Here is a 21016-nt window from a genome sequence, read left to right on the forward strand (position 1 = left end):
GACACCTTACCCTACTAATTTTAATTTAACCATACCCTGCATCTTATCCTAATTTTATTCATCCTTAATGTACACCTCAATCTACACCTAAACCTAATCTTAATTTATCCTTAATTTATCCTTAATGTACACCTCAATCTACACCTAAACCTAATCTTAATTTATCCTTAATGTACACCTTAATCTTCAGTTTATTCTACTAATCTTAATTTATCCATAACCTGCTCCTTAATCTACACCTAAATTAAATCTTAAAATACACCCTAATCTATACATAAACTTAAATAAACTTAATTGTAACCCATATTCTAAGCCTAACTATAACCAAATTGCAATGAGGAATCCATTACTGGTTCTTTATTCATTTTGGTTTGCTAATTCATTTTTTATAAGCTCCGAAAGGGCATGAACAACAAAGCTATCTCCAACATTTTCTCTTAGCACTGTTTAATCAATTCTTCTTCGAGTGCATGACAGACAGACTTGTCTGTGAAAGACCAAATATGTAGTTTTGGACTAAAACTATAGACTTGTATGGATGCTGTTATGAGATCATGTTGTACTAGTGATATTTGATGCCTAAAAGCATTGTTAACATACAACACTATTCAGTCTCCATAAACCTGTACATCCCTTTGTAGTAACATTGTTTTTTCTAAATCCAAGCAGCAGATTGGCAATGGTGTCATTTGCATTGTGGGGCTTTTGTACACAGATAGATAAGGAATGGACTGGCTGTTGGCTTTGAGAGTCTGTTTGTCCTGTGAGAGCTGCAGCATAGGAAGCAGCTGTAGATCCACAGTGGAATCAGATTGGGTAAATGTCACTGAAGTGTGGGCAGTGATTCAACTTGGGGATTTGATGTCAATTTGAGAGATACTGGCTTCAGATTATAAACCTCCTCTTAATGAAGTTAGTCGTATTTGTTTTATGTACGTATTTCTATTCTAATGCACCCTTTTTTGTGTCAAACTTATTGGACGCACCTTGCAGAACAGGAGTCTGGTCACCTGGTCGCCAGCCCAGGTTTTGTAACATCTGAACCTTCCCTGGTAGGACAATTGTAGTTTGAAGTTTATTAAAGACCAATGGAAGCTTTCGATTGGTTCTAGTAGAACTTTCGTAGAAGCTTTCATATCTTGCCCTCACTTGGTAAGAAGTTATTTCTGGTATTTCTGGGTGGAGGACCACTCTCAATACTGCACTCTTAAAAAAGGAAGGTGCTACAAAGGGTTCTTGGAGTGATGCTGTTATGAGATCATGTTGTACCACTGATACTTGATGCCTGAAAACATTGTTAACGTTCAACAGTATTCAGTCTGGATAAACCTGTACATCGCTTTGGTCACCTGGTTGCCAGCCCAGGTTTTGTAACATCTAAACCTTTCCTGTTAAGACAATTGGGAGCGACTAATCTGGAAGTCCTCCAGTGTTCTTTTAAATACCAGTAGATTGGTCGATTGTCGATTGGTCAGGATGTTAAGTGGTGTAGCACTGGAGTCTCCTGGTAGAACTTTTGTAGAAGCTTTCATATCTTGCCCTCACTTGGTAAGAAGTTATTTCTGGTATTTCTGGATTGATGACCACTCTCAATACTACACTCTTTAAAAAAATTAAAGTGCTACAAAGGGTTCTCGAAGTGATGCCATAGATGACCCATTTTTGGTTAGTGGTGGCTCAGTGGTTAGAGCATTGCTTATTGGTTATTGGTGTGGTGCAATGGATAACTCCACTACCTTCCAGTAAGCTGCCACATCATGTGGGAGACAATTCCCATGGGGGATTCAATTCTCAGTCTGGGTGACTGTCCATGGTGGGCATGACCCCTAACACTACATTGGTCCATCTGTGTAATTGTAATTACCTTGTGATTACAGGGTTTGGGTTTTATTCCTCAGGTTCGTTAAAACTGCCACAGTTGCCTAAATCTGATCATTTACCTATAATTCAGAGAAAACTGCAGTCATGATGGTGAAGAACCGAAGAAGTGTCAGCTACTCTATAGGGTTGCCCTGGAGATAAACCTTTTTTTCTAGGTCTTAGAAAACCAATGTAGAGGTTCTTTACCAGAGATTTTCTTTACCTTTATAAAAATGCTTATTTATTTATGGAACCAACAGTGGTTTTTATGTGGTATCACTCCAAGAAACCATTGTAGGACCTGTATTTTTAAGAGTCATGGCTATGCTCAGCAAGGGTCCTGTAGTCAAAAATTGAGCAATAATGATAGGCTCAGATAGAAGCTGATAAACACTACATCCCTCAGATAGGCTACAGCCTGTAATCGTTCACCTACATACATAGTAAATTGATACAGTAGGCGGAGCTTCGAGTGCAAGTGCAAGGTAAGTGTTTTTGATAAAGTGGCCAATCAGTGGAACTGTGAGCGCCACAGGGGGCTAACATTGAGGCATGTGGAATTGAAGAGGAAAAACTTCTACTAGCCATCAAGCAATAATGACCACGGAAATCATAATGAGGCGGAGGTAAAGAGCACTTTGTAGGAAGCCCTATTTAGCGAGGCTTCGCTCAGTTAATTAGCCACCGGTGCACTGGAGCGTTCAGGCCCGGCATGTGGCTCGGCGGCCTGCGATGGCACGCTGATGAAAGTGATGAATTGCCGTCATTGGGCTCGTTCTATACTTTATCAAGTGATTAAATATTGAATGTAAAATAGACAGCTCCCGCTGCGAGTGGAGGTTACTTTTCTTATTGCCACATTAATCAGAACGCCTTTTTCCTGTCATTGAAAGGAAGCAGCGTTGGAGCAGTTACACATGGCATGCCCAAACGTTTGAAGACACCTGATTTTTCAATAGCACTGCCTGAAATCAAGGGTATAGCTAGCTCTACCAATAGTTACAATTCTACAATTCTAAGACTATTTACATTGTAGATTCTCACTGAAGGCATCAAAACTATGAATCAACACATGTGGAGTTTTATGTACTTAACTTAAAAAAAGGTGAAATAACTAAAAAATATATATTTATATGTACTAGTTTATTCAAAATAGCCACCCTTTGCTCTGATTAGTGCTTTGCACACTCTTGGCATCATTCTCTCAATGAGCTTCAAGAGGTGGCCACCTGAAATGGAAATGGTTTTCCAACAGTGTTGAAGGAAGGAGTTCCCAGAGGTGTTTATTAGCACTTGTTGCTCCTTTGCCTTCTTCACTCTGTGCTCCAGCTCACCCCAAACCATCTGGATTGGGTTCAGTCATAGTTTTGGTGCCTTCAGTGAGCATCTACAATGTAAATAGTCATGAAAATAAAGAAAACACATTGAAAAAGAGAAGGTGTGTCCAAACTTTTGGCCTGTACTGTATGTATAAAATATAACAAAACACATCAATTATATTAACGTATCTATGCTCACAGTGCATCAGTACGTCTGTCGGTTATCTTCAACACCTGACCGTTCTTGTTTACGATGTATTGAGAGTATTCTGACCAATCGCATTGTTCAGCCTTCTTCCAAAAACTTATTTAAACTGGCCGCAATCCGCACTGACCAAGGACCTGAAAGTCCATTCTGGGTTTCATTTCCATCTGGCCGTGTGGGAGCCGAGTGTTTTACTCTGTGTGGGCAGGTTGTGTTTCCGTTCCTCTGTCAGACCCTGACCTTCCTCGCTGTGAAACGCTCCGGGAGACATTGCCTCATTCCTCGGGTCGTCCGTTTTAGCCATCGTCTCGTATATAAAACGCTACACGCCGTCACCCTACTGGACAAAACAACTTAATACGTCTTGAAATGGGTTCAGGAATGATGGCGCTGGCTTTTAAGGGTCATGTGCTGCCCAGATAAAGATGGCGCTTCCTCTTCGAGTCACTTCCTCATGCTTTCTAAAGTAGCTTTTGGTTTTACTCTTTAGGATCTGTCAAACTGCTTACTGGCAGTGAGGTACACTTTCGCTGGACACTTTATTAGAAACCTGTGCTTCATTCTTAACCTCTTTCACTTCATTACTTTTTAAAAATGAAAAAGTTGAGAAAGCAAAAAAATTCAAGGCAACTTACTGCACTACATTTTTGTTATTACAAGTTTTGAAGAAAACCAACATAAGTTGTTCCAACTGATTTCTAGCTGAGAAAATTCACTTTATGTGACGCGTTTTACACTAATCAAATTCATGCAGTTGGCTAAACACTATATTTTTTTGGCTAATTTAAGCTCGCAAATGGAAACTGAGGATTTATGACTATTGCATATCATATCTGTCTTATTGTCAGTCATGACCAAATGTCAAATGTGACCAGCTTGAACTGGACAGTTACTAGTCACACGTAGCAACACAAAACATGGCAACTTGCTCTTATAGCCTACAACACTGAGGCCAGGCAGTTATATAACTATTATATAACATATATAGAAATCCCAAGAGAACCAACAGCAGCAGCAGCAGCCCGTGAAAAAAATGTCTACACACTGATGGTTAATGTGAGGTGAGAGGACACTCCCAATATGCAAATAGCGTGACCAACATCAGGGGGAAACCCCTGCATAATTGTTCAGTAGACCCCGTTTAGAGTCTTAATGAGCCAACACAGAATTTCTAGTTAGACCAATACTGAATAAAAAAAATTAATAAGCTTAGTCAATGTTTTTTGTGTAGCTGACTTAAAAAATCACATTAAGAAGAACAACTTTTTTTTCAAGTTTTGTTGTTTTACAGTTAGAAACTCTTACTTTATTCTTTAGCTCTCTGGCCAGCATAATACACTATATGGACAAAAGTATTGGGACACCTGCTCATTCATTTTATTTGTGTAATCAAGGATATTAGATAGATAAAGTGATAGATGGATCTACTTTAAGTGTGTTAATGGTGTAAAAATAGTGATTTCTTTGCATGGACACCTCTATGCCCCTATCACTTGCACTGTAAGCCTGTTGGAAGCATTGTCTCAAAGTGCTGTATTTGGACAAAAAGTTGGTACTTGTTATCATGTTTTATTACAACACAAGTCGGCGGCGCGAGCAGTCGCAGCGGCTACTCCGGAAGCAAAACACGGTGCTTTTGTTTGTTTTTCTGTGTAAATAATCCGATCTGAACTCGCAATCATGCAAAAGTTCGCTATGGGAACAACTTACGACCGACAGACCCTGCTAGACCTGCAAAATCAACAAAAATCTGTACTTACAGACGGTCTACGAGCGGAGCTACACGCGCTAGACCTGCTAAGATCCGCGGCGTTTCCTGAGCCTGCTATCCGCGACGCCGGCCTCTCGGGCAAGGTATGTGGAGGTGGGGTGTGTGTTTACATCAACACAGCATGGTGTAACAACGCTGCACTGATCTCCAGCTACTGCTCGCCGCTAGTGGAGTTTGCTGTAGTCAGAGCCAGGCCATTCTACCTGCCCAGAGAGCTTAGCAGCGTGTACATAATAGCAGTGTATGTAGCACCCAGTGCTAATGCTAATGCTAACGGTGCTAATGCTAACGCTCTGCAAGAACTGTACACTGTTATCTCCAAACTCCAGAACTCACACCCCGACGGACTGTTTATTGTTGCTGGTGATTTCAATCACAGTAATCTGAAGGCTCTGCTGCCCAGCTTTCACCAACATGTGGATTTTCCAACCCGTGGAGCTAACCTGCTCGATTGTGTGTATACTAACATTCCCGGTTCGTACAGAGCAGAGCCCTGCCCCCACTACGGCTACTCTGATCATATCACTGTCATGCTCATCCCAGCATACAGACAGCTCATCAGACGTGCCAAATCAGAGAAGAAGCAAGTTACAACCTGGCCTCCAGGAGCCATCTCTGCTCTTCAGGACTGTTTTGAGCACACTGACTGGGACATGTTCAGAGAAGCTGCTACCTCTGATGACTCCATCAACCTGGAGGAGTACACAGACTCAGTGACTGGCTACATCAGCAAGTGCATTGAGGATGTTACTGTCTCCAAAACCATCACAACCCGCCCCAACCAGAAGCCGTGGATGACTGCAGAGGTGCGTGTGCTGCTGAGATCCCGAGACAAGGCCTTTAAGTCAGGGGACAGGGCTGGCCTTCCGAACAGCTAGAGCCAAGCTCTCCCGGGGGATCAGAGAGGCAAAGCGCACCTACGCAAAGAAAATCCACGCCCACTTCCAGGACACTACTGACACTCGGTGCATGTGGCAGGGCATCCAGACCATCACCAACTACAAGTCACCCCCCCCTGCTTGTAACAGTGATGCCTCCCTTCCAGATGCACTGAACTCCTTCTACGCAAGGTTCGAAGCACAGAACTACACGACAGCATGGAAGACTACACCTCCTCCAAACGATCAGGTACTGTGCCTGTCCTCAGCTGATGTGCGGAAAACTCTACTCAGAGTCAACCCACGGAAAGCCCCAGAACAACTCACGGATGTTCTCACGGACATTTTCAACATCTCTCTGAGTACTGCAATCATGCCGACGTGCTTCAAGACGACCACCATCGTCCCTGTGCTGAAGAAGTCTCAAATGTCCTGCCTTAATGACTACCGTCCCATTGCACTTACTCCCATCATCATGAAGTGCTTTGAGAAGCTGGTCATGAGGCACATCAAAAACCAGCTCCCGTCCTCACTGGACCCTCTGCAGTTTGCGTATCATCCAAACAGATCAACAGACGATGCCATCTCTACTGCGCTCCACCTGGCTCTCACCCACCTGGACAACAAAGACTGCTATGTTCGAATGCTGTTCATCGACTTCAGTTCAGCATTCAACACCATCATCCCTCAGCATCTGATTGGAAAACTGAGCTTGCTGGGCCTGAACTCCTCCCTCTGCAACTGGGTTTTAGACTTCCTGACTGAGAGACCTCAATCAGTCAGGATTGGAAACAACACCTCCAGCACCACCATACTGAGCACTGGCGCCCCCCAGGGCTGTGTGCTCAGCCCACTGCTGTTCACTCTGCTGACTCATGACTGTACTGCAAAGTACAGCTCAAACCACATCATCAAGTTTGCTGATGACACAACTGTAGTTGGCCTCATCAGCAAGAACGACGAGTCAGCATACAGAGAGGAGGTGCAGTGGCTGACGGACTGGTGCAGAACCAACAACCTATCTCTTAACGTGGATAAAACCAAGGAGATGGTTGTTGACTTCAGGAGAGCTCCAGGTGTCCACCACCCGCTGAACATCAACGGCTCTGCTGTGGAAATTGTGGATAACACCAAGTTCCTCGGTGTTCACATTGCAGAGAACCTCACCTGGTCCCTCAACACCAGCTCCATAACCAAGAAAGCCCAGCAGCGCCTCTACTTCCTGCGGAGACTGAGGAAAGCACATCTCCCACCCCCCATCCTCACCATGTTCTACAGAGGGACTGTAGAAAGCATCCTGAGCACCTGTATTACCGTCTGGTTTGGGAATTGCAACACCTCAGACCGCAAGACCCTACAGCAGATAGTGCGGACAGCTGAGAAAATCATCGGAGTCTCTCTTCCCTCCATCGCCGAGATCTACACCACACGCTGCATCCACAAAGCCACCAGCATTGTGGACGACCCCACCCATCCCTCACACGGACTCTCCGGTCTGATGCCGTCCGGCAGAAGATACAGGAGCATCCGAGCCTCCACTACTAGACTCTGCAACAGCTTCATCCACCAGGCAGTCAGACTTCTCAACGCACAGAGACAGAACTGAACCCCCACCCCACCCACCACTCACCCAACACACTCACACAAAACTAAACTGTACATCCCCCCCCTTTACACTCACAAGAACTGAACTTCACCCACACACACACCCAGTCAGCACACAGAGGCTGACATGACTTTATTTGCTGCACTCTTAAAAACTATAAACTCTACCTCAGTAACTGCTGTGATTATATATGTTCTATATGTTACAGTATGTCACACATCTCTGCACCTTATCCCCACTATACACTTATTATACCGTATCGGTACTGCACTGTCCTGTCTTTAAATTGTCTCGTCCTTTGTATTTATTGTATTTATTGTTATTTAAGTGTTATAATTTTATAATTTTATGTTGCACTGTCGTCACTCCTGCACTTTATGTTGTCTATTGCTTGTGGTTCTATGTTGCACCATGGTTCCGGAGGAACGTAATTTCATCACACTGTGTACCTGTACTCAGATGTAATGACAATAAAATCCTCTTGACTCTTGACTTGACTTGACAAGTCCATTTCACACCAGATTTCTCCTTTAAGAGTGAGAATTTACAGTATAATGAAGTTAAAATAGATAAATAGACTTTAGCCGAATTGAATATGAATTGATCTTGGTTAATGCAGTTCTGCTTGCGTTTGAATTTTGCTGAACTGGGTAAAATACAACCAGGAAGCGGCAGAGAGGGAGAGAGTGAGGCCCACGGGCGAGGAAATGCATCACTCTAAGAGTGTTGTCTGTGGTTGGGTACGACACACCCACTCTCACACACACACACTCACTGATTCACACACACGACTGATTTTGCAACTGTCACTCTGAGCAGTTTACAGGCTGCTGGCTAGCGTTACACGTGGCCTACTGCCACTGCTGCTGCCGCTCTCTCGCAAAGGTAAATACAAGTTTGTTTTTGTTTTATTTCATAATTTTCTGACTGACACTTTGAGAAAGATGCATCTTGCTAATATTGCTAATAATATTTTTATGCATCTTGGCATGTTCTCCTCCACCAGTCTTACACAATGCTTTTGATGACTTTATGCCTTTTTACTCCTGGTGAAAAAAATCAAGCAGTTCAGTTTGGTGGTTTGATTGCTTGTGATCATCCATCTTCCTCTTGATTATTATATTCCAGAGGTTTTCAATTTGCTAAAATCAAAAAAACTCCTCATTTTAGGTGGTCTCTTATCTTTTCCAGATGTGTATATAGATGGTACAGCTATTGCCTTATATTTAAAAAAAAAAAGCAAGTTTAATACTGAAAGCTCTATGGTTTCACTCCCTCGACTGGCACAGCTGCAGTAAAATTATTTCTACTTCATTTTAACTAAAGTGCTAAAACCTTATTACAGTCTATTATTTACGCGATATTATTTTTATACTGTATTTATCACTCTTTGTCGTACTTATGTGGGGTTTTATGTGCCAAAAATCAATTTCCCAGCCTCATTTTATCTTGTAGTATCAAACAGAATCGGAACAGAATTTTTTTGTTTGCTTTTACAAGTAGCATATGCAAATTAAATTGAAAATTAAAATGTTTTAATTAACTATTTTTGCAACTTGAGTGAGTGGTGTGATACTGCTTTTCTGAAAGCGTCACCCCCCCAAAAAAAACTTTTTTTAATGATTTGGGCTCTTTATTAAAAGTTTACTATATTAATAAACTATGTATAAATGAGCTTAACTGTGTTATTACATTGTTATAACTCGAAAACTATATCGAATGTGATATAGTATCACATTGTGAAATGCTATTGTCCATTAATGCATTAATGTTGTGTAATTACACTGGTTTTAAGTATTTTTTCACGTTTTTACACTTTTATCTATATTATTTACTTCATAATCAAAAGTATTTAATTAGTATTAGTATTAGTTAGTACTATACTGTATTATACTGTATTTATTTAATGCTCGATTAAAGGATTAAAGCAATGGGGCATCGATTGTATATTGTTACTGTCACTGAAGAAACTTGTATCTTCATTTTTAAGAGTTTTTTTTATTATATATAACACTGTAATAACACAGTTAGGCTCATTTATAAATAGTTTATAGGCAACAAACAATTCCCAGATTTATATATATATATATATATATATATATATATAAAAAACATTTATAAATGAGCCTAACTGTGTTATTACCGTGTTATAACTGTTTGAAAATGAGATTAGATTGTTTTGCTGGTAACATTTGCCATGTATCTTCATTTTTGAGACTTTTTATTATATATATATATATATATATATATATATATATATAAATCTGGCAATTGTTTGTTGCTTATAAACTGTTATGTTATAAATGAGCGTAACTGTGTTATTACAGTGTTATAACTGTTTGAAAATGAGTTTAGCAACATTTACCATGTATTCACGCTCTCATACTCATTCTGCAGTGAAAACACACTCCTGATGGCCTCTAAAGGCTCTTTGTGCCGCCAGCTTGTTAGCATCTGGTCTCTAAATGGGTGTTTTGGTGTTTTAGTGTTAGAATAGTGATTGGATAGTGTTTGGATAGTTGTGTCTGTTGCTGTTGGTGCGCAGTGCTGGTTTGTTCCTGAAAGTTGCACTTGCTGCTGTTTGGCCGGCTGGCTGCTTCTCGGATTTGGGGCCGTGCCAGCGCCGAGTGTGAAAAGGCCTGGATGTGTTGTGGCCATTATTATGCGTCAGGCATCTCCTGAGTGTTCGGGGAAGGGCCTGTATTGTTATTCCAACAATGAAAACCATCCTTTCTGCATCTCAGCATGGGCCTATGGTGCAGTTTCTCTCACACCCACACTCACACACAGCTCACACACACTCACATTGCTCACACACTCTCCTGCAGTCACACATGGGCCCCTCCGAAGGCTCCGAGGAGGCCACAGCACTCTTCATGTGGGTTAAAGACAGCATCCATACATGGCCGCCGTATTCCTGAAAAGCTTCCCTCAGCTCTTATAAGGGCAATGTCACTTTATGGAGACTTTCTTTCAGGTTTCGTCCGTGCGATACGTCAAAGTCACGTAAAATCTGCGTTAAGTAGCACTTCTGAGCTTTCTTGCTGAAACTGTCCAGACTGGGCTGGTTTGGCTTTGTTTAAACTGTTCACTCCTGTCTCTCGCGTCGCACTCCCTCCTCTTTAGTCTTCAGTAGCTTTATTTATGTGGATTTTTAAAGTGCTCTGCTTCTACCTAGAACCTGCTGGTCCACAGTGTCTAAAAGTAAATACTATGGAAGTATTGTCACAGTACCAGACTATCAAATTATATAAAAGGGTTCTGATCAAGCAAACTGCTGCTTTAGTGCTTATTGGCATTCAGTTCAATTTAAAGCATTTCTGTTTACTCTAATGCCTAGTATCATTAAAAAGTTACTTTATTATAGTAATTCAGTTTAAAATGCGAAACTCATATCATATAGACGTGTTACACACAGAGTGATCTATTTTAAGCAATTACAGCCAATGAAAACCCAAAAATCAGTGTCACAGAAAATTAGAACATTATATAAATCCAATTGGTACTTTTGGCAGTGTGGGCAGTGTGCCAAGTCCTGCTGGAAAATGAAATCCGCATCTCCATAAAAGTTCTCAAAAAGCAGAGGGAAGAAGCATAAAATGCTGTAAGATTTGCCAGGAAAATTCACACTGACTTTGGACCTGATTTCATTTGGAAATCAATGGACCAGAGTCTTTTTTAACAATTACAGCCAATAAAAACCCAAAAATCAGTCTCTCAGAAAATTAGAACACTATATAAAAAATTATATAAAACCAATTGGTACTTTTTTGCAGTGTGGGCAGTGTGCCAAGTCCTGCTGGAGAATGAAATCTGCATCTCTATAAAAGTTCTCAAAAGCAGAGGGAAGCACCAAGTGCTGGGCTCTGGACTTGATATAACACAGTGGATCAACACCAGCAGATGACACGTCTCTCCAAACCATCACTGATTGACCAGAGTCTGGAGGAAGAGTGGAGAGACACACCGTCCAATCAATGATGGTTTGGAGAGACGTCTCATCTGCTGGTCATGTGTTTTCTTTATTTCCTTATTTTACAGGGTCTCCTATTGTTATTTTGACCCTCATCCTCTTTTAGTGGGCGTGTCTGGTAGTTAGCTGTGCAGGTGTCTTAATTGATTGGCACCAGTTGACCACAAGGCTTTCCTTTGTTTGTTGAAAGATTGCATCCTCCTGAAGACACTGACTTTATACCATTTAGCATTACAACAATGACTGCAAATTACCCCCACAGCCCTGCTGTAGACTGGTAAATGTAGGAATTTCCATGTGAAACTATGGAGGAAACCCTTATGATGGGATTTTGGAACTTTCAAGAAAAGGTTTTTCAGGAAAAATGTTCCTTGAAGCAACTTAAAAGGTTCCTCAACAGTTTTATCCTCTAAACAGTCATAAAGTCTGAAGCTCTTCAGCTCTGCTGATGGTTCCTGACCACTGCCCATCTAGCACAGTACTCCACAGTCTCCTGGAGTCCAGCGTGACCCAGCTCTGGGCCTGTATCAGGGTTAACTCAGTATTAGCAGAAATAGAGCTGTTTTTACTGTGTATCTGTGGGGGTTAGGAACGTCTCCAGCTCCTCTCAGAAACCCTGTGTTTTCAGCTAATTGATTTTATAGGTCAATTACTTATTTGCCCCATTCCGCTGTCAGCAGGGGGGGGGGGGGGTGGGCTTCAATAGAGTGCAAACGAGAGAGAAAGAGAACAACAGAGCAAGAGAGGCAAACTCAGCAAAAGAGAAGAACAAAAAAATCAAAGAAGAGAAGGGAAGGTAGGAAAAGAGGAGTGGAGAAGAAATTAAAGAAAAAGAGAAGGCAATATTGTAAAGAAGAGAGGAGAGCAGAACAGAAAAGAGAAGACAAGACGACATATAACAGAAAAGAAGAAAAGAGACATGAAAAGAAGAGAAACAAACATACAAAAAAGGGACAAAATGATTAGAAAAGTGTAAAAAAGGGAGAGGAATGAAAAGAAATGTCAAAAAAGAGAGGAAGATGAAGACAAGGGAAGAACACAAGAAATAAAGAAAGGAAAGGAAAAGGGAAAAAGAAAGCATAAGGGAAATAAAGAGATGAGAGGAAATGAGAAGAAAAGGGATGAAATGATTAGACAAAAGAAGTGAGGAGAAATTAGATAAAAGGAGAAGAGATGAAAGAAAAAAAAAGAAACTAAAAAAGCAAAGAGGCATTGAGAAGAAAAGAGAAAAATAGGAAAAGTAGAAGAACCGATAAGAGAAGAAAGGATACAGTATGACAAAAAAAGACCAGTAGATGAAAAACGAACAGAGTGGAAGAAAGGAAAAGAAAGGAGAAGGGTTGAATAGAGAAATGAATAGAGAAGAAAAAGTGAAGAGAAGAGAAGAGAAGCGTAGGAAAGAGAGGATAGGAGAAAAAAAGCAGAAGAACGGATAAGAGAAGAAGTAGAGTAGATAAGAAACAAACAAAGTGCAAGAAATGAGAAGAAATGAGAAGAAAGGAGAAGAGTTGTGAAAGGAAGAAAAGAAACGAGAAGAGAAGAGAAGAAAAAGAAAGAGGACAGGAGAAATAAAAAATAGAAGAATGAGAGATGCAAGAGAAAAAAGAAAATGACAAAAAACACCATTAAATGAAAAATGAACTGAATGGAAGAAAGAAGAAAAAATGTGAAGAGTTGTGAAAGAAAGAGAAGAAATGAGAATAGAGAATAAAAAGTAAAGTAAAGAGAAGAGAGGAGAGCAGAGGAGGAGTGATGAAGGGAGCAGAGAGGAAAGGACAGCAGAGGAGAATAGCAGAGAGGGGGAGGTTGGATGGAGGGATGGGGGGGTGATTGGGGGAGGAGTGGGGAGGTGGGGGGGAGTGTTGTGCTGGATTAGTGTGAGCTCCTTGGCAATCTGCATGTGAATGACTGAGAGCAGCTTTAGCCGTTACCCCCGCTCTCTCTCTCTCTCTCTCTCTCTCTCTCTCTATGTCTCTCTCTCTCTTACACACACACACACACACAAACTACAGAGTGGGGAGAGAGGGAAAGAGGGAGAGAGAGAGAGAGAGAGAGAGTGAGAGAGGCTGGGAGAGGTTCATTAGCACTAACTCTCCACACTCAATCTCAGAGCAGGAGGCTAAAGTTTTACAGAGAGAAGCAGAACTGAAGAGATAGACAGAGGGAGAAAGAGAGAGAGAAAGAGAGAGAGAGAGAGAGGGATAGTGGGCGAGAGAGCTTGCATTTAGCTGGCGTGGGGATCTTCTGGAGCAGTGGATTTGCTGTGGCGTGGACAGAGCTTTGTGAATGAGAGAAGGTAAGAAGTTGGTGTCCTCCGGGATCAGCCTCGCCGAGGGCCCTCTGATAACAATGCAGCCGGTGGGACAGCAAAAAGGGAACGAGGGGGGAGGGGGAGGGCCGTTAATTTCATTTTTATTCATATTGTTTATGAAAGTTTTCAGATTTTTAAGACTTTTAAGGTTTTTAGGAAGCCCTGCTCTGCTTGCGTCTGAACTTCTGAGGCGTCTCTTTAAAGAGATCTTCCCTCCGCGAGTGATTCACTGTGTATCACGCCGCTGCCTCCTGTTTGCACTGCGTCACTGCGCCTGTTTCACACTTGCTTGGACTTGACTCGTGGGAAATAAAGCAAAAAGCTTTAAAAGAAGCCGAGCAGAAAGTTCTCGCACCTAATTATGCCCAGGCTGACCTCTAAATTACATCACCGGGCACTTTTGGTGGGCCCATTTGTTCATTATCTGTTTAAGGTTTTGACTAAGTGATGCTGGCACTGTGGACTCACTAAGACAAAAGAGCTTTATGTACTTAAAATAATGAGAAAATGCAGCACAGTTTAACAGCATACAGCTCTGGAAAAAAAAAATTGGAGACTTCTCTTGGAGTTTCTCTTATACTCATAAAGTTTTAAGAGTTCAGAAATCAATATTTGTTGGAATATCCCTGGTTGGTTTTTAATCACAGTTTTCTTCATGCATCTTGGCGTCATGTTCTCCTCCACCAGTCTTGCACACTGCTTTTGGATAACTTTATGCTGCTTTAATCCTGGTGCAAAAATTCAAGCAGTTCAGTTTGGTGGTTTGATGGTTTGTGATCATCCATCTTCCTCTTGATTATATTCCAGATGTTTTCGATTTGGTAAAATCAAAGAAACTCATCATTTTTAAGTGGACTCTTATTTTTTTTTTCCAGAGCTGTATGTATATTATGTACAGTATGTATTATGTAAGGGTTCATATCATGGCCCATCCCATTTACTGTAATGTATATTACAGTAAAGTAGGGCTGTCAAGGTTAAAGCACGTTAAACACACAGGACTAATTTGAAATCAGTATCATGTTATTATTTTTTAATGCTTAAAGTTTAACATGCCACCATGCTTGAGTCCAACTTCTGCCATAATCTGCCCCGCCCCCATCCAGAGTGCAGATTTTTTTTTTCTGGATCAGTTTGCTTGTGGTAAAAACATGATCTGGTCTTGATCCAACCCAGCTATCAAATATACCTCTTTTAAATTGAGCTAAACTGCTGATAAGGCATACTTTAATGTGATATATTACATTAATAATATAGATAATATACTGCTATGAGCAAATGCTGTCTCTGCTGCTCCATGCTGTTTATACAATAAGAGCACAGTGTGTGCAGCGTACACTGCTCGCAGCCATGCTGTTTACTATGCAGACATCTGCATCTGTGTTTGAAAATTCAGCGGCACATTTTCGGCGTTCTGTGTTAAAGCAGCTTCACACTGCTTAGATGTACGCACTGAAACAAATAATCTTTTTTAAACTTTTTTAAACAACTGAAACCACTAATTTAAAGAGGTTTAGCCAGAGAGTCTACAGTACCAAAGCCTAGAAGTTTGTGTCTGTGATGGTATAAAAGTCAGTATATGTACATACAGTATATCCACCTATTATACTATATACTACATCATTTTAGTCACACCCACTATATGCTATAATATGAAATATGGAATGTCCCTGGTGAACTATTTGTCTTTGTGATCTCACGCAAGCCAAGACCTTCATAGACACTCTATGACACCCATTATTATTTTGTTTGTGATGTCACAAAAGCTAACTTTTTTGTAAATATCCACTATGTGCTTTGTACTACTGAAGTTTGGCCCTGCTAACCAGAATTTTTTGTCCTTTTGGTGTCACAAAAGTCAACAGCATTTGCCTATTAATATAAAAGCATTTTAGCCTTCTTGCTAAATTTACCAACACATTCATAGACAGTCTATAACAGCTTATACATTTGCATTTGAGAAGCCAAGGAAGTTAACATATAGTACCAGTCAAAGGATTGGACACATCATAAATCATTTTAAAATGTTCTACCATGTTCTATCATAGATTAATGCTATGAGGTAGAGTCACCTGGAATTCAGGTTTTCAGTTAACAGCTGTGCTGAACTCATTAAGAGTTAATTACTTGAATTTCTTGCCGCTTAATAAAGTGTTTGAGAGCATCAGTTGTAAAGGTGTGAAGAGGTAGAGTTGCAGGTATACAGTGAATAGCTCTATTTGAGCCTTTTTCAAGCCACGCCCACTTTTGTTTAAGTAAACTTAAAATGAATGTCTATGTAGAATTAGCTGTTTTCTGTGATGTCACAAAATGCAACATATTTACATATATCTGCTACTTTTACTGCAGGACTTAAGCCCCGCCCATCCACACTGAAGATCTCATCGTAGGCAAGACACAATGTAATGAAAGCAGCCTGCTTGATTTATAGTGATTGGAAGATGATGGAAAGTGATATAATCATGAATTTTCATAGTTTTTGTCCCACATAAACATGACAAGTGAACTAAAATGTAAGAATAATGTCAGCTATGGTCCCTAAACCCACACAGAAGACAGATAGATGGAGCTGAAATAGCGAACGCTGTGTTTAACCAGTGTAGATACAAATTCCTCCCGCTGTAATTATACCTGCACAGCTGCTGCTGCTTCTGCTCAGGAGCCAGAGACTGCACTGTATTGAAACTAATGACTGGCGTCGAGCGAGGTTTGCTGGATGAAGATGGCGAAGAAGCTCGCGTGGAACATCTGCCGCCTTCTGTTGCTCAGACAGCGCAGATTAGAACCTCAGATAGTGGGAGTGCTGTACCCAAACACTCCTTATATGCTCACACTCACTGTGTTTTAACACAGGCTGACCCCGGCTGACCCCACTCTGTGTGTACAGTATGTTGTGTCTGTCTGGGTCATCGTTACACTGTTGATCCTGCATGTGTTATCATCTGATAATGAACATTAAGGATTGTATTTTCTGTAGTAGTAACTCATAACTTGATCCGGATGCATCATCAGATATTAAGGAAGGAAACATGCTGAGTTTCAGCAGCTGCAGCCAGTATTTTCTTATTTGAACTGTGTGGGATGTAGCCACTGACTCTGGCCATTGACAATCTCCCATTCCCATTTCCACACTCAGGTTTGCCAGGTATAGAAAACAGGCAGTCGCAAACAGCCATGGAATTGAGTGAGCTGGCTATTTTTCTGTAGAACAGGTAATCACTGAGCTTCAGTAAGGTTCACTAACCACTAACCTGTAGTAGTGTAGAAGAGACTGGCGATTTGGACACTTAAACATATATGCATTTGCTAATCAGCTAGAGAGTAAGACTCCTCGTCATCTTTTGCCACTGTGTGTCAGTCTGGCAACTTTGTGAAAACTTTGCATCTGGGGAGAAGTGCATGAGAAATGAGGAAAACTTTATCCAGTGTTTGGAAATTTGACTTCTGTAGTCATTTCACACATTCACTCACATTTGTTATTGATAGTTCTTTCTAGAACTTCTTTCTTTAATTCCCAAAGGCTTATTTCTTTAATTTAAAAGGCTTATTATACAGCAGGGTTTTAACGATTAGTTGATATAATCAGCAATCGATAGATTAGTTAGTTGACGATCAAAATAATCACTATTCATATTTGCAGCATTATGAGTGTGAGTTACTAGCCAGTTATAGCAGTGAGGAATAAATGCCTGGACATGCCGGAAGTTCCTGGGTCATTAAAGAGGTGGCTAAGTGGTTAGCACCTACTCTTCCTAGCATTGGGGTCTTGGGTTCAAGTCCCTATCTGGGTGGAATTTCCATGTCCTCCCTGTGTCTGCGTGGGTTTCCTCCAGGGACTCCTGTTTCCTCCCACAGTCCAAAAATTGCCTAGAAAATTTAACACTCTAAATTGATCTGGTGTGTATGTGTAAGTGTGTGTATGTATGTAAAGTTTGTGTGTGTAAATGTGTGTAAATGTATGTATGACTGTATGCCCAGATATGGATTGGCACTCTGTCCTGGATAAATGCTGTAGTGCTCGATGTAGTCCTCCAGGTGGACGGTTGTTTCCGGTTGAGAGTACGCTGTGCGCTATTGGCTGCTTCTTCTCACCGGTGTGTGTGGATGACTGCTGAGTATGAATGGTTTTGTGTAAAAAGTGTAAATTATAAAGCATCCTTGGATGCTTCATTCAAATTAGGTATATTTTCTTACTTCTGACTTATTGCTTGTCATATTATGTCTTGTAGTTTTATTGGTGTCATGTGCGCAACAAGAGGCATATATGAAGCGAGGCGAGCGAGGCCTAAATAAAACACAGACACAGCCCAGCCCTCCTCTCTGCTTTAATTGCTCCAGCTCTGTCTTTCTTCAGCTGCAGCTCCTCAGAGCGGTGTGGCGTTCTGTTTGTCTTTCTCAGGCCTCTAGAAGACGAGTCCATCCCTCTCTCACCCGCAAACCCATCTGGCCAGGATAGGCTGTGTTTGTTCAATTACATTAGCTTTCTCTCTTTCGTTCTTCCACTCTCTCTTTCTCTGTTTCATGATCAGACACACACAGATGCAAAAATAAGACTTTAGAATAAAAAGGGGTATTACAAAGAGTAGTCAGAACGTGCAGGGTCTATATAGCGGCGTGTATATATATATATATATATATATATAGGTAGTCACAGGTGAAATCAATATTCTGGTGATTTGCTTTCTGAAAGCGCTGTGTGCAGTGTCAGGTGATCATGTGAGTGTGTATTGTTGGCGTAGAGATGCATTCTGGGTATCGTAGTCCAGAGGCTGGAGGTTGCAGGTTGAGCTGAGTGGGCTGACACTCTGCATCCTTCTATAAGTGTCTCTCTTGCATATTTGGGCACCTCTGGTAAAAAAAAGGCAGTATCATATTGATAGACCAATCTGTCAGAAATCACATACACATCCCTTGACATATATTACAAAATTGTCACTTTGCTTCAGTTTTACATATGTGTGTAATTTACTGACATTTGTTTTAAAATAAAAATGGTGATGGAAGTAGGTGAGAACCTGGAAGTGTGACATAATAAAAAATACCACATTGTTTTTTAAAGTATATATTGTCAATTGTTCCACATTTGTTTGACCATTTTTGTGTAAGTAATAAATTATTCATACATTTTCCAATATTTCTGTAATTTTTACTGATGTTACAGTCCTGAAATCCATTAGAGTTCTATGGATGGACCTTGAAAGTACAACAAAGCAAGATGTTCCAAGAATCTTACAGAACTAAAACCTATTATTAGAAAGAAAGGACGATATTCTCCCAAACAAGTGAACTGAAAGGGTTCTAGTCACTACAACTATTGTATATATTAAGATGTAATGTTAGACAAAGGGGGTGTTGCTAGGTGGTTGCCATGCAGATTTTGTGTGTCTGTTTGTGAGGGTTTATGTGTGTTGGGTACCAAATAAACATGTTAAAAGCAAAACGATGCTTGTTTACCTGCTGCCACAGGTTTATGTCCAGCTCTGTGTAAATATTGTGTAAGCTTCCCCGCTTGATTCTGATTGGTTGTCGAGTGCGTGAACATGCTGAGTAATTGGCAGGAGTGTTGCGATGTGAAGGCAGACAGCCAATAAGATGCGAGGGATTTGTTCCATTCTGAGAGCCGGAGCCGGTGCAGTTTATTTATAGCAGATTAAGTAATCTGGACTAGAGCTCCCTGCACCCTGTGACGCTTCAGATACTGTCCCTCATCAGATCAATGGCCCACGATCCCCGGTGACCGGCCTTCAGGCCTTCAGGCTAATTCCAGCACAGTCCTAAATGTGAAAGGAGGACTGTTTCTGAAGGTCTGATAGTCTTCAGACACTCAGATGGTGGGATGTGTTATTGAGTTAAAGTGGTTTTAGAGGAACATGGTTTTGGTCTTTGGTCGAATCCCGTTCATGTAGCTTGCCATGAGCTACCAGAGCCCTATAAAAACACAATTGGCCTTGCTCTTTCTGTTGTGGGTAGATGGTGCTCTTTCCCCTCATCACTTCTAGGGTGATGTTGATCAGCAAAAGGCTGCGTCTGTGAGCTGGTGTATCAGAACTGAGTCACTGCACTTTCCTCCAAGTTTTCTGTGATGCTACTGGGAAATGAAAAGTAAAAAAAAAGGCGGAGTCGACTGACTTCACATGTGTCGGAGGGGGCATGTGCTAGTCTTCACTCTACTGGTGTTGGGGCATCACTAGTGATAGGGGGAGTCCTAATGAGTGGGTTGGGTAATTGGCCAAGAAAATTGGGAACAAAATGGGGAAAAAAATTTAAATAAAATTATAAAAAAAAAGAAAAAGAATTTGGACAGTAATGAGGCGGATATTTCTCAAGATTCATCTGCATGCGCATTACTTTATTACATTACATACATTACTGTACACCGATCAAACATAACATTATGACCACCTCCTTGTCACATCCGTTATTCATTTTTTTCAGCTCTGCTGATCATATAGGAGCATCTTGTAGTGAATAAGATACAGCAGTGCTGCTGGAGTTTTTAAACACCTGGTCTCACTGCTGGACCAAGAATAGTCCAACAGCAGTGTCCTGTGGGTGATGTGCTACAGGTGGTGTCCTGTGGGCATTGTCCCTGTCGGCAGCGTCCTGTGGGTGGTGTAATGTAGGGAGCATCCTATAGGCATTGATGAAGGACTAGGTGACAAGAGGCCATATTTTTTTTTCAAAAAAATATAATTTATTTTCTAGTAAAAATAGACTGTTATAGATCTTTTTTGGGATTTTGATACACTTACGAGTGTAATAACCAGTGTAAAATGGTTAAGTAATGTCTCAACTACTTTCTAATTGACACTAGTTAAGAAATTATTAACAAATTTATTAGGACTAATGTTGGAAATAATAATAATACATTTAGACATTAGTTGAAAAAATGATCTAATGATTAATAATGTTTTAACTAATGCCAATTTATAATTAGTTAAGAAATTGTGTAGTAAGTAATGTTAACATAATATGTATCCTTACTGTACAGTTTTAACAAAATAATGACTTATCAGTATATACAGCTCTGAAAAAAAAAAAAAAATAAAGGACCACTTATTTATGATTTTTTCCCTTGATTTTACCAAATTGA

At 40.8% G+C, this 21016-nt stretch overlaps 1 protein-coding gene across 4 annotated transcripts in view; it reads left to right on the plus strand.

The window, feature by feature from the left end:
* Positions 1-21016, plus strand: part of septin12 (septin 12) — a 161228-nt gene that overhangs the window by 74400 nt on the left and 65812 nt on the right. Inside the window, exon 1 of one of the 4 annotated variants that reach the window (XM_022675832.2) lies at positions 8439-8524. The exons of 2 other annotated variants lie outside the window; for them this stretch is intronic. Coding sequence is in view for 1 of the 2 variants with exons in the window: in XM_022675828.2 (XP_022531549.1) it covers positions 13899-13908 (10 nt within the window). In the remaining variant the exon portion in view is untranslated. Of the gene's footprint in view, positions 1-8438; positions 8525-13627; positions 13909-21016 lie in introns of those variants that run through there. One more of the 4 variants, XM_022675828.2, reaches the window with a different exon arrangement.

The sequence above is a fragment of the Astyanax mexicanus genome, chromosome 19 (genome assembly GCF_023375975.1).
Source record: "Astyanax mexicanus isolate ESR-SI-001 chromosome 19, AstMex3_surface, whole genome shotgun sequence".
Taxonomy (NCBI): domain Eukaryota; kingdom Metazoa; phylum Chordata; class Actinopteri; order Characiformes; family Acestrorhamphidae; genus Astyanax; species Astyanax mexicanus.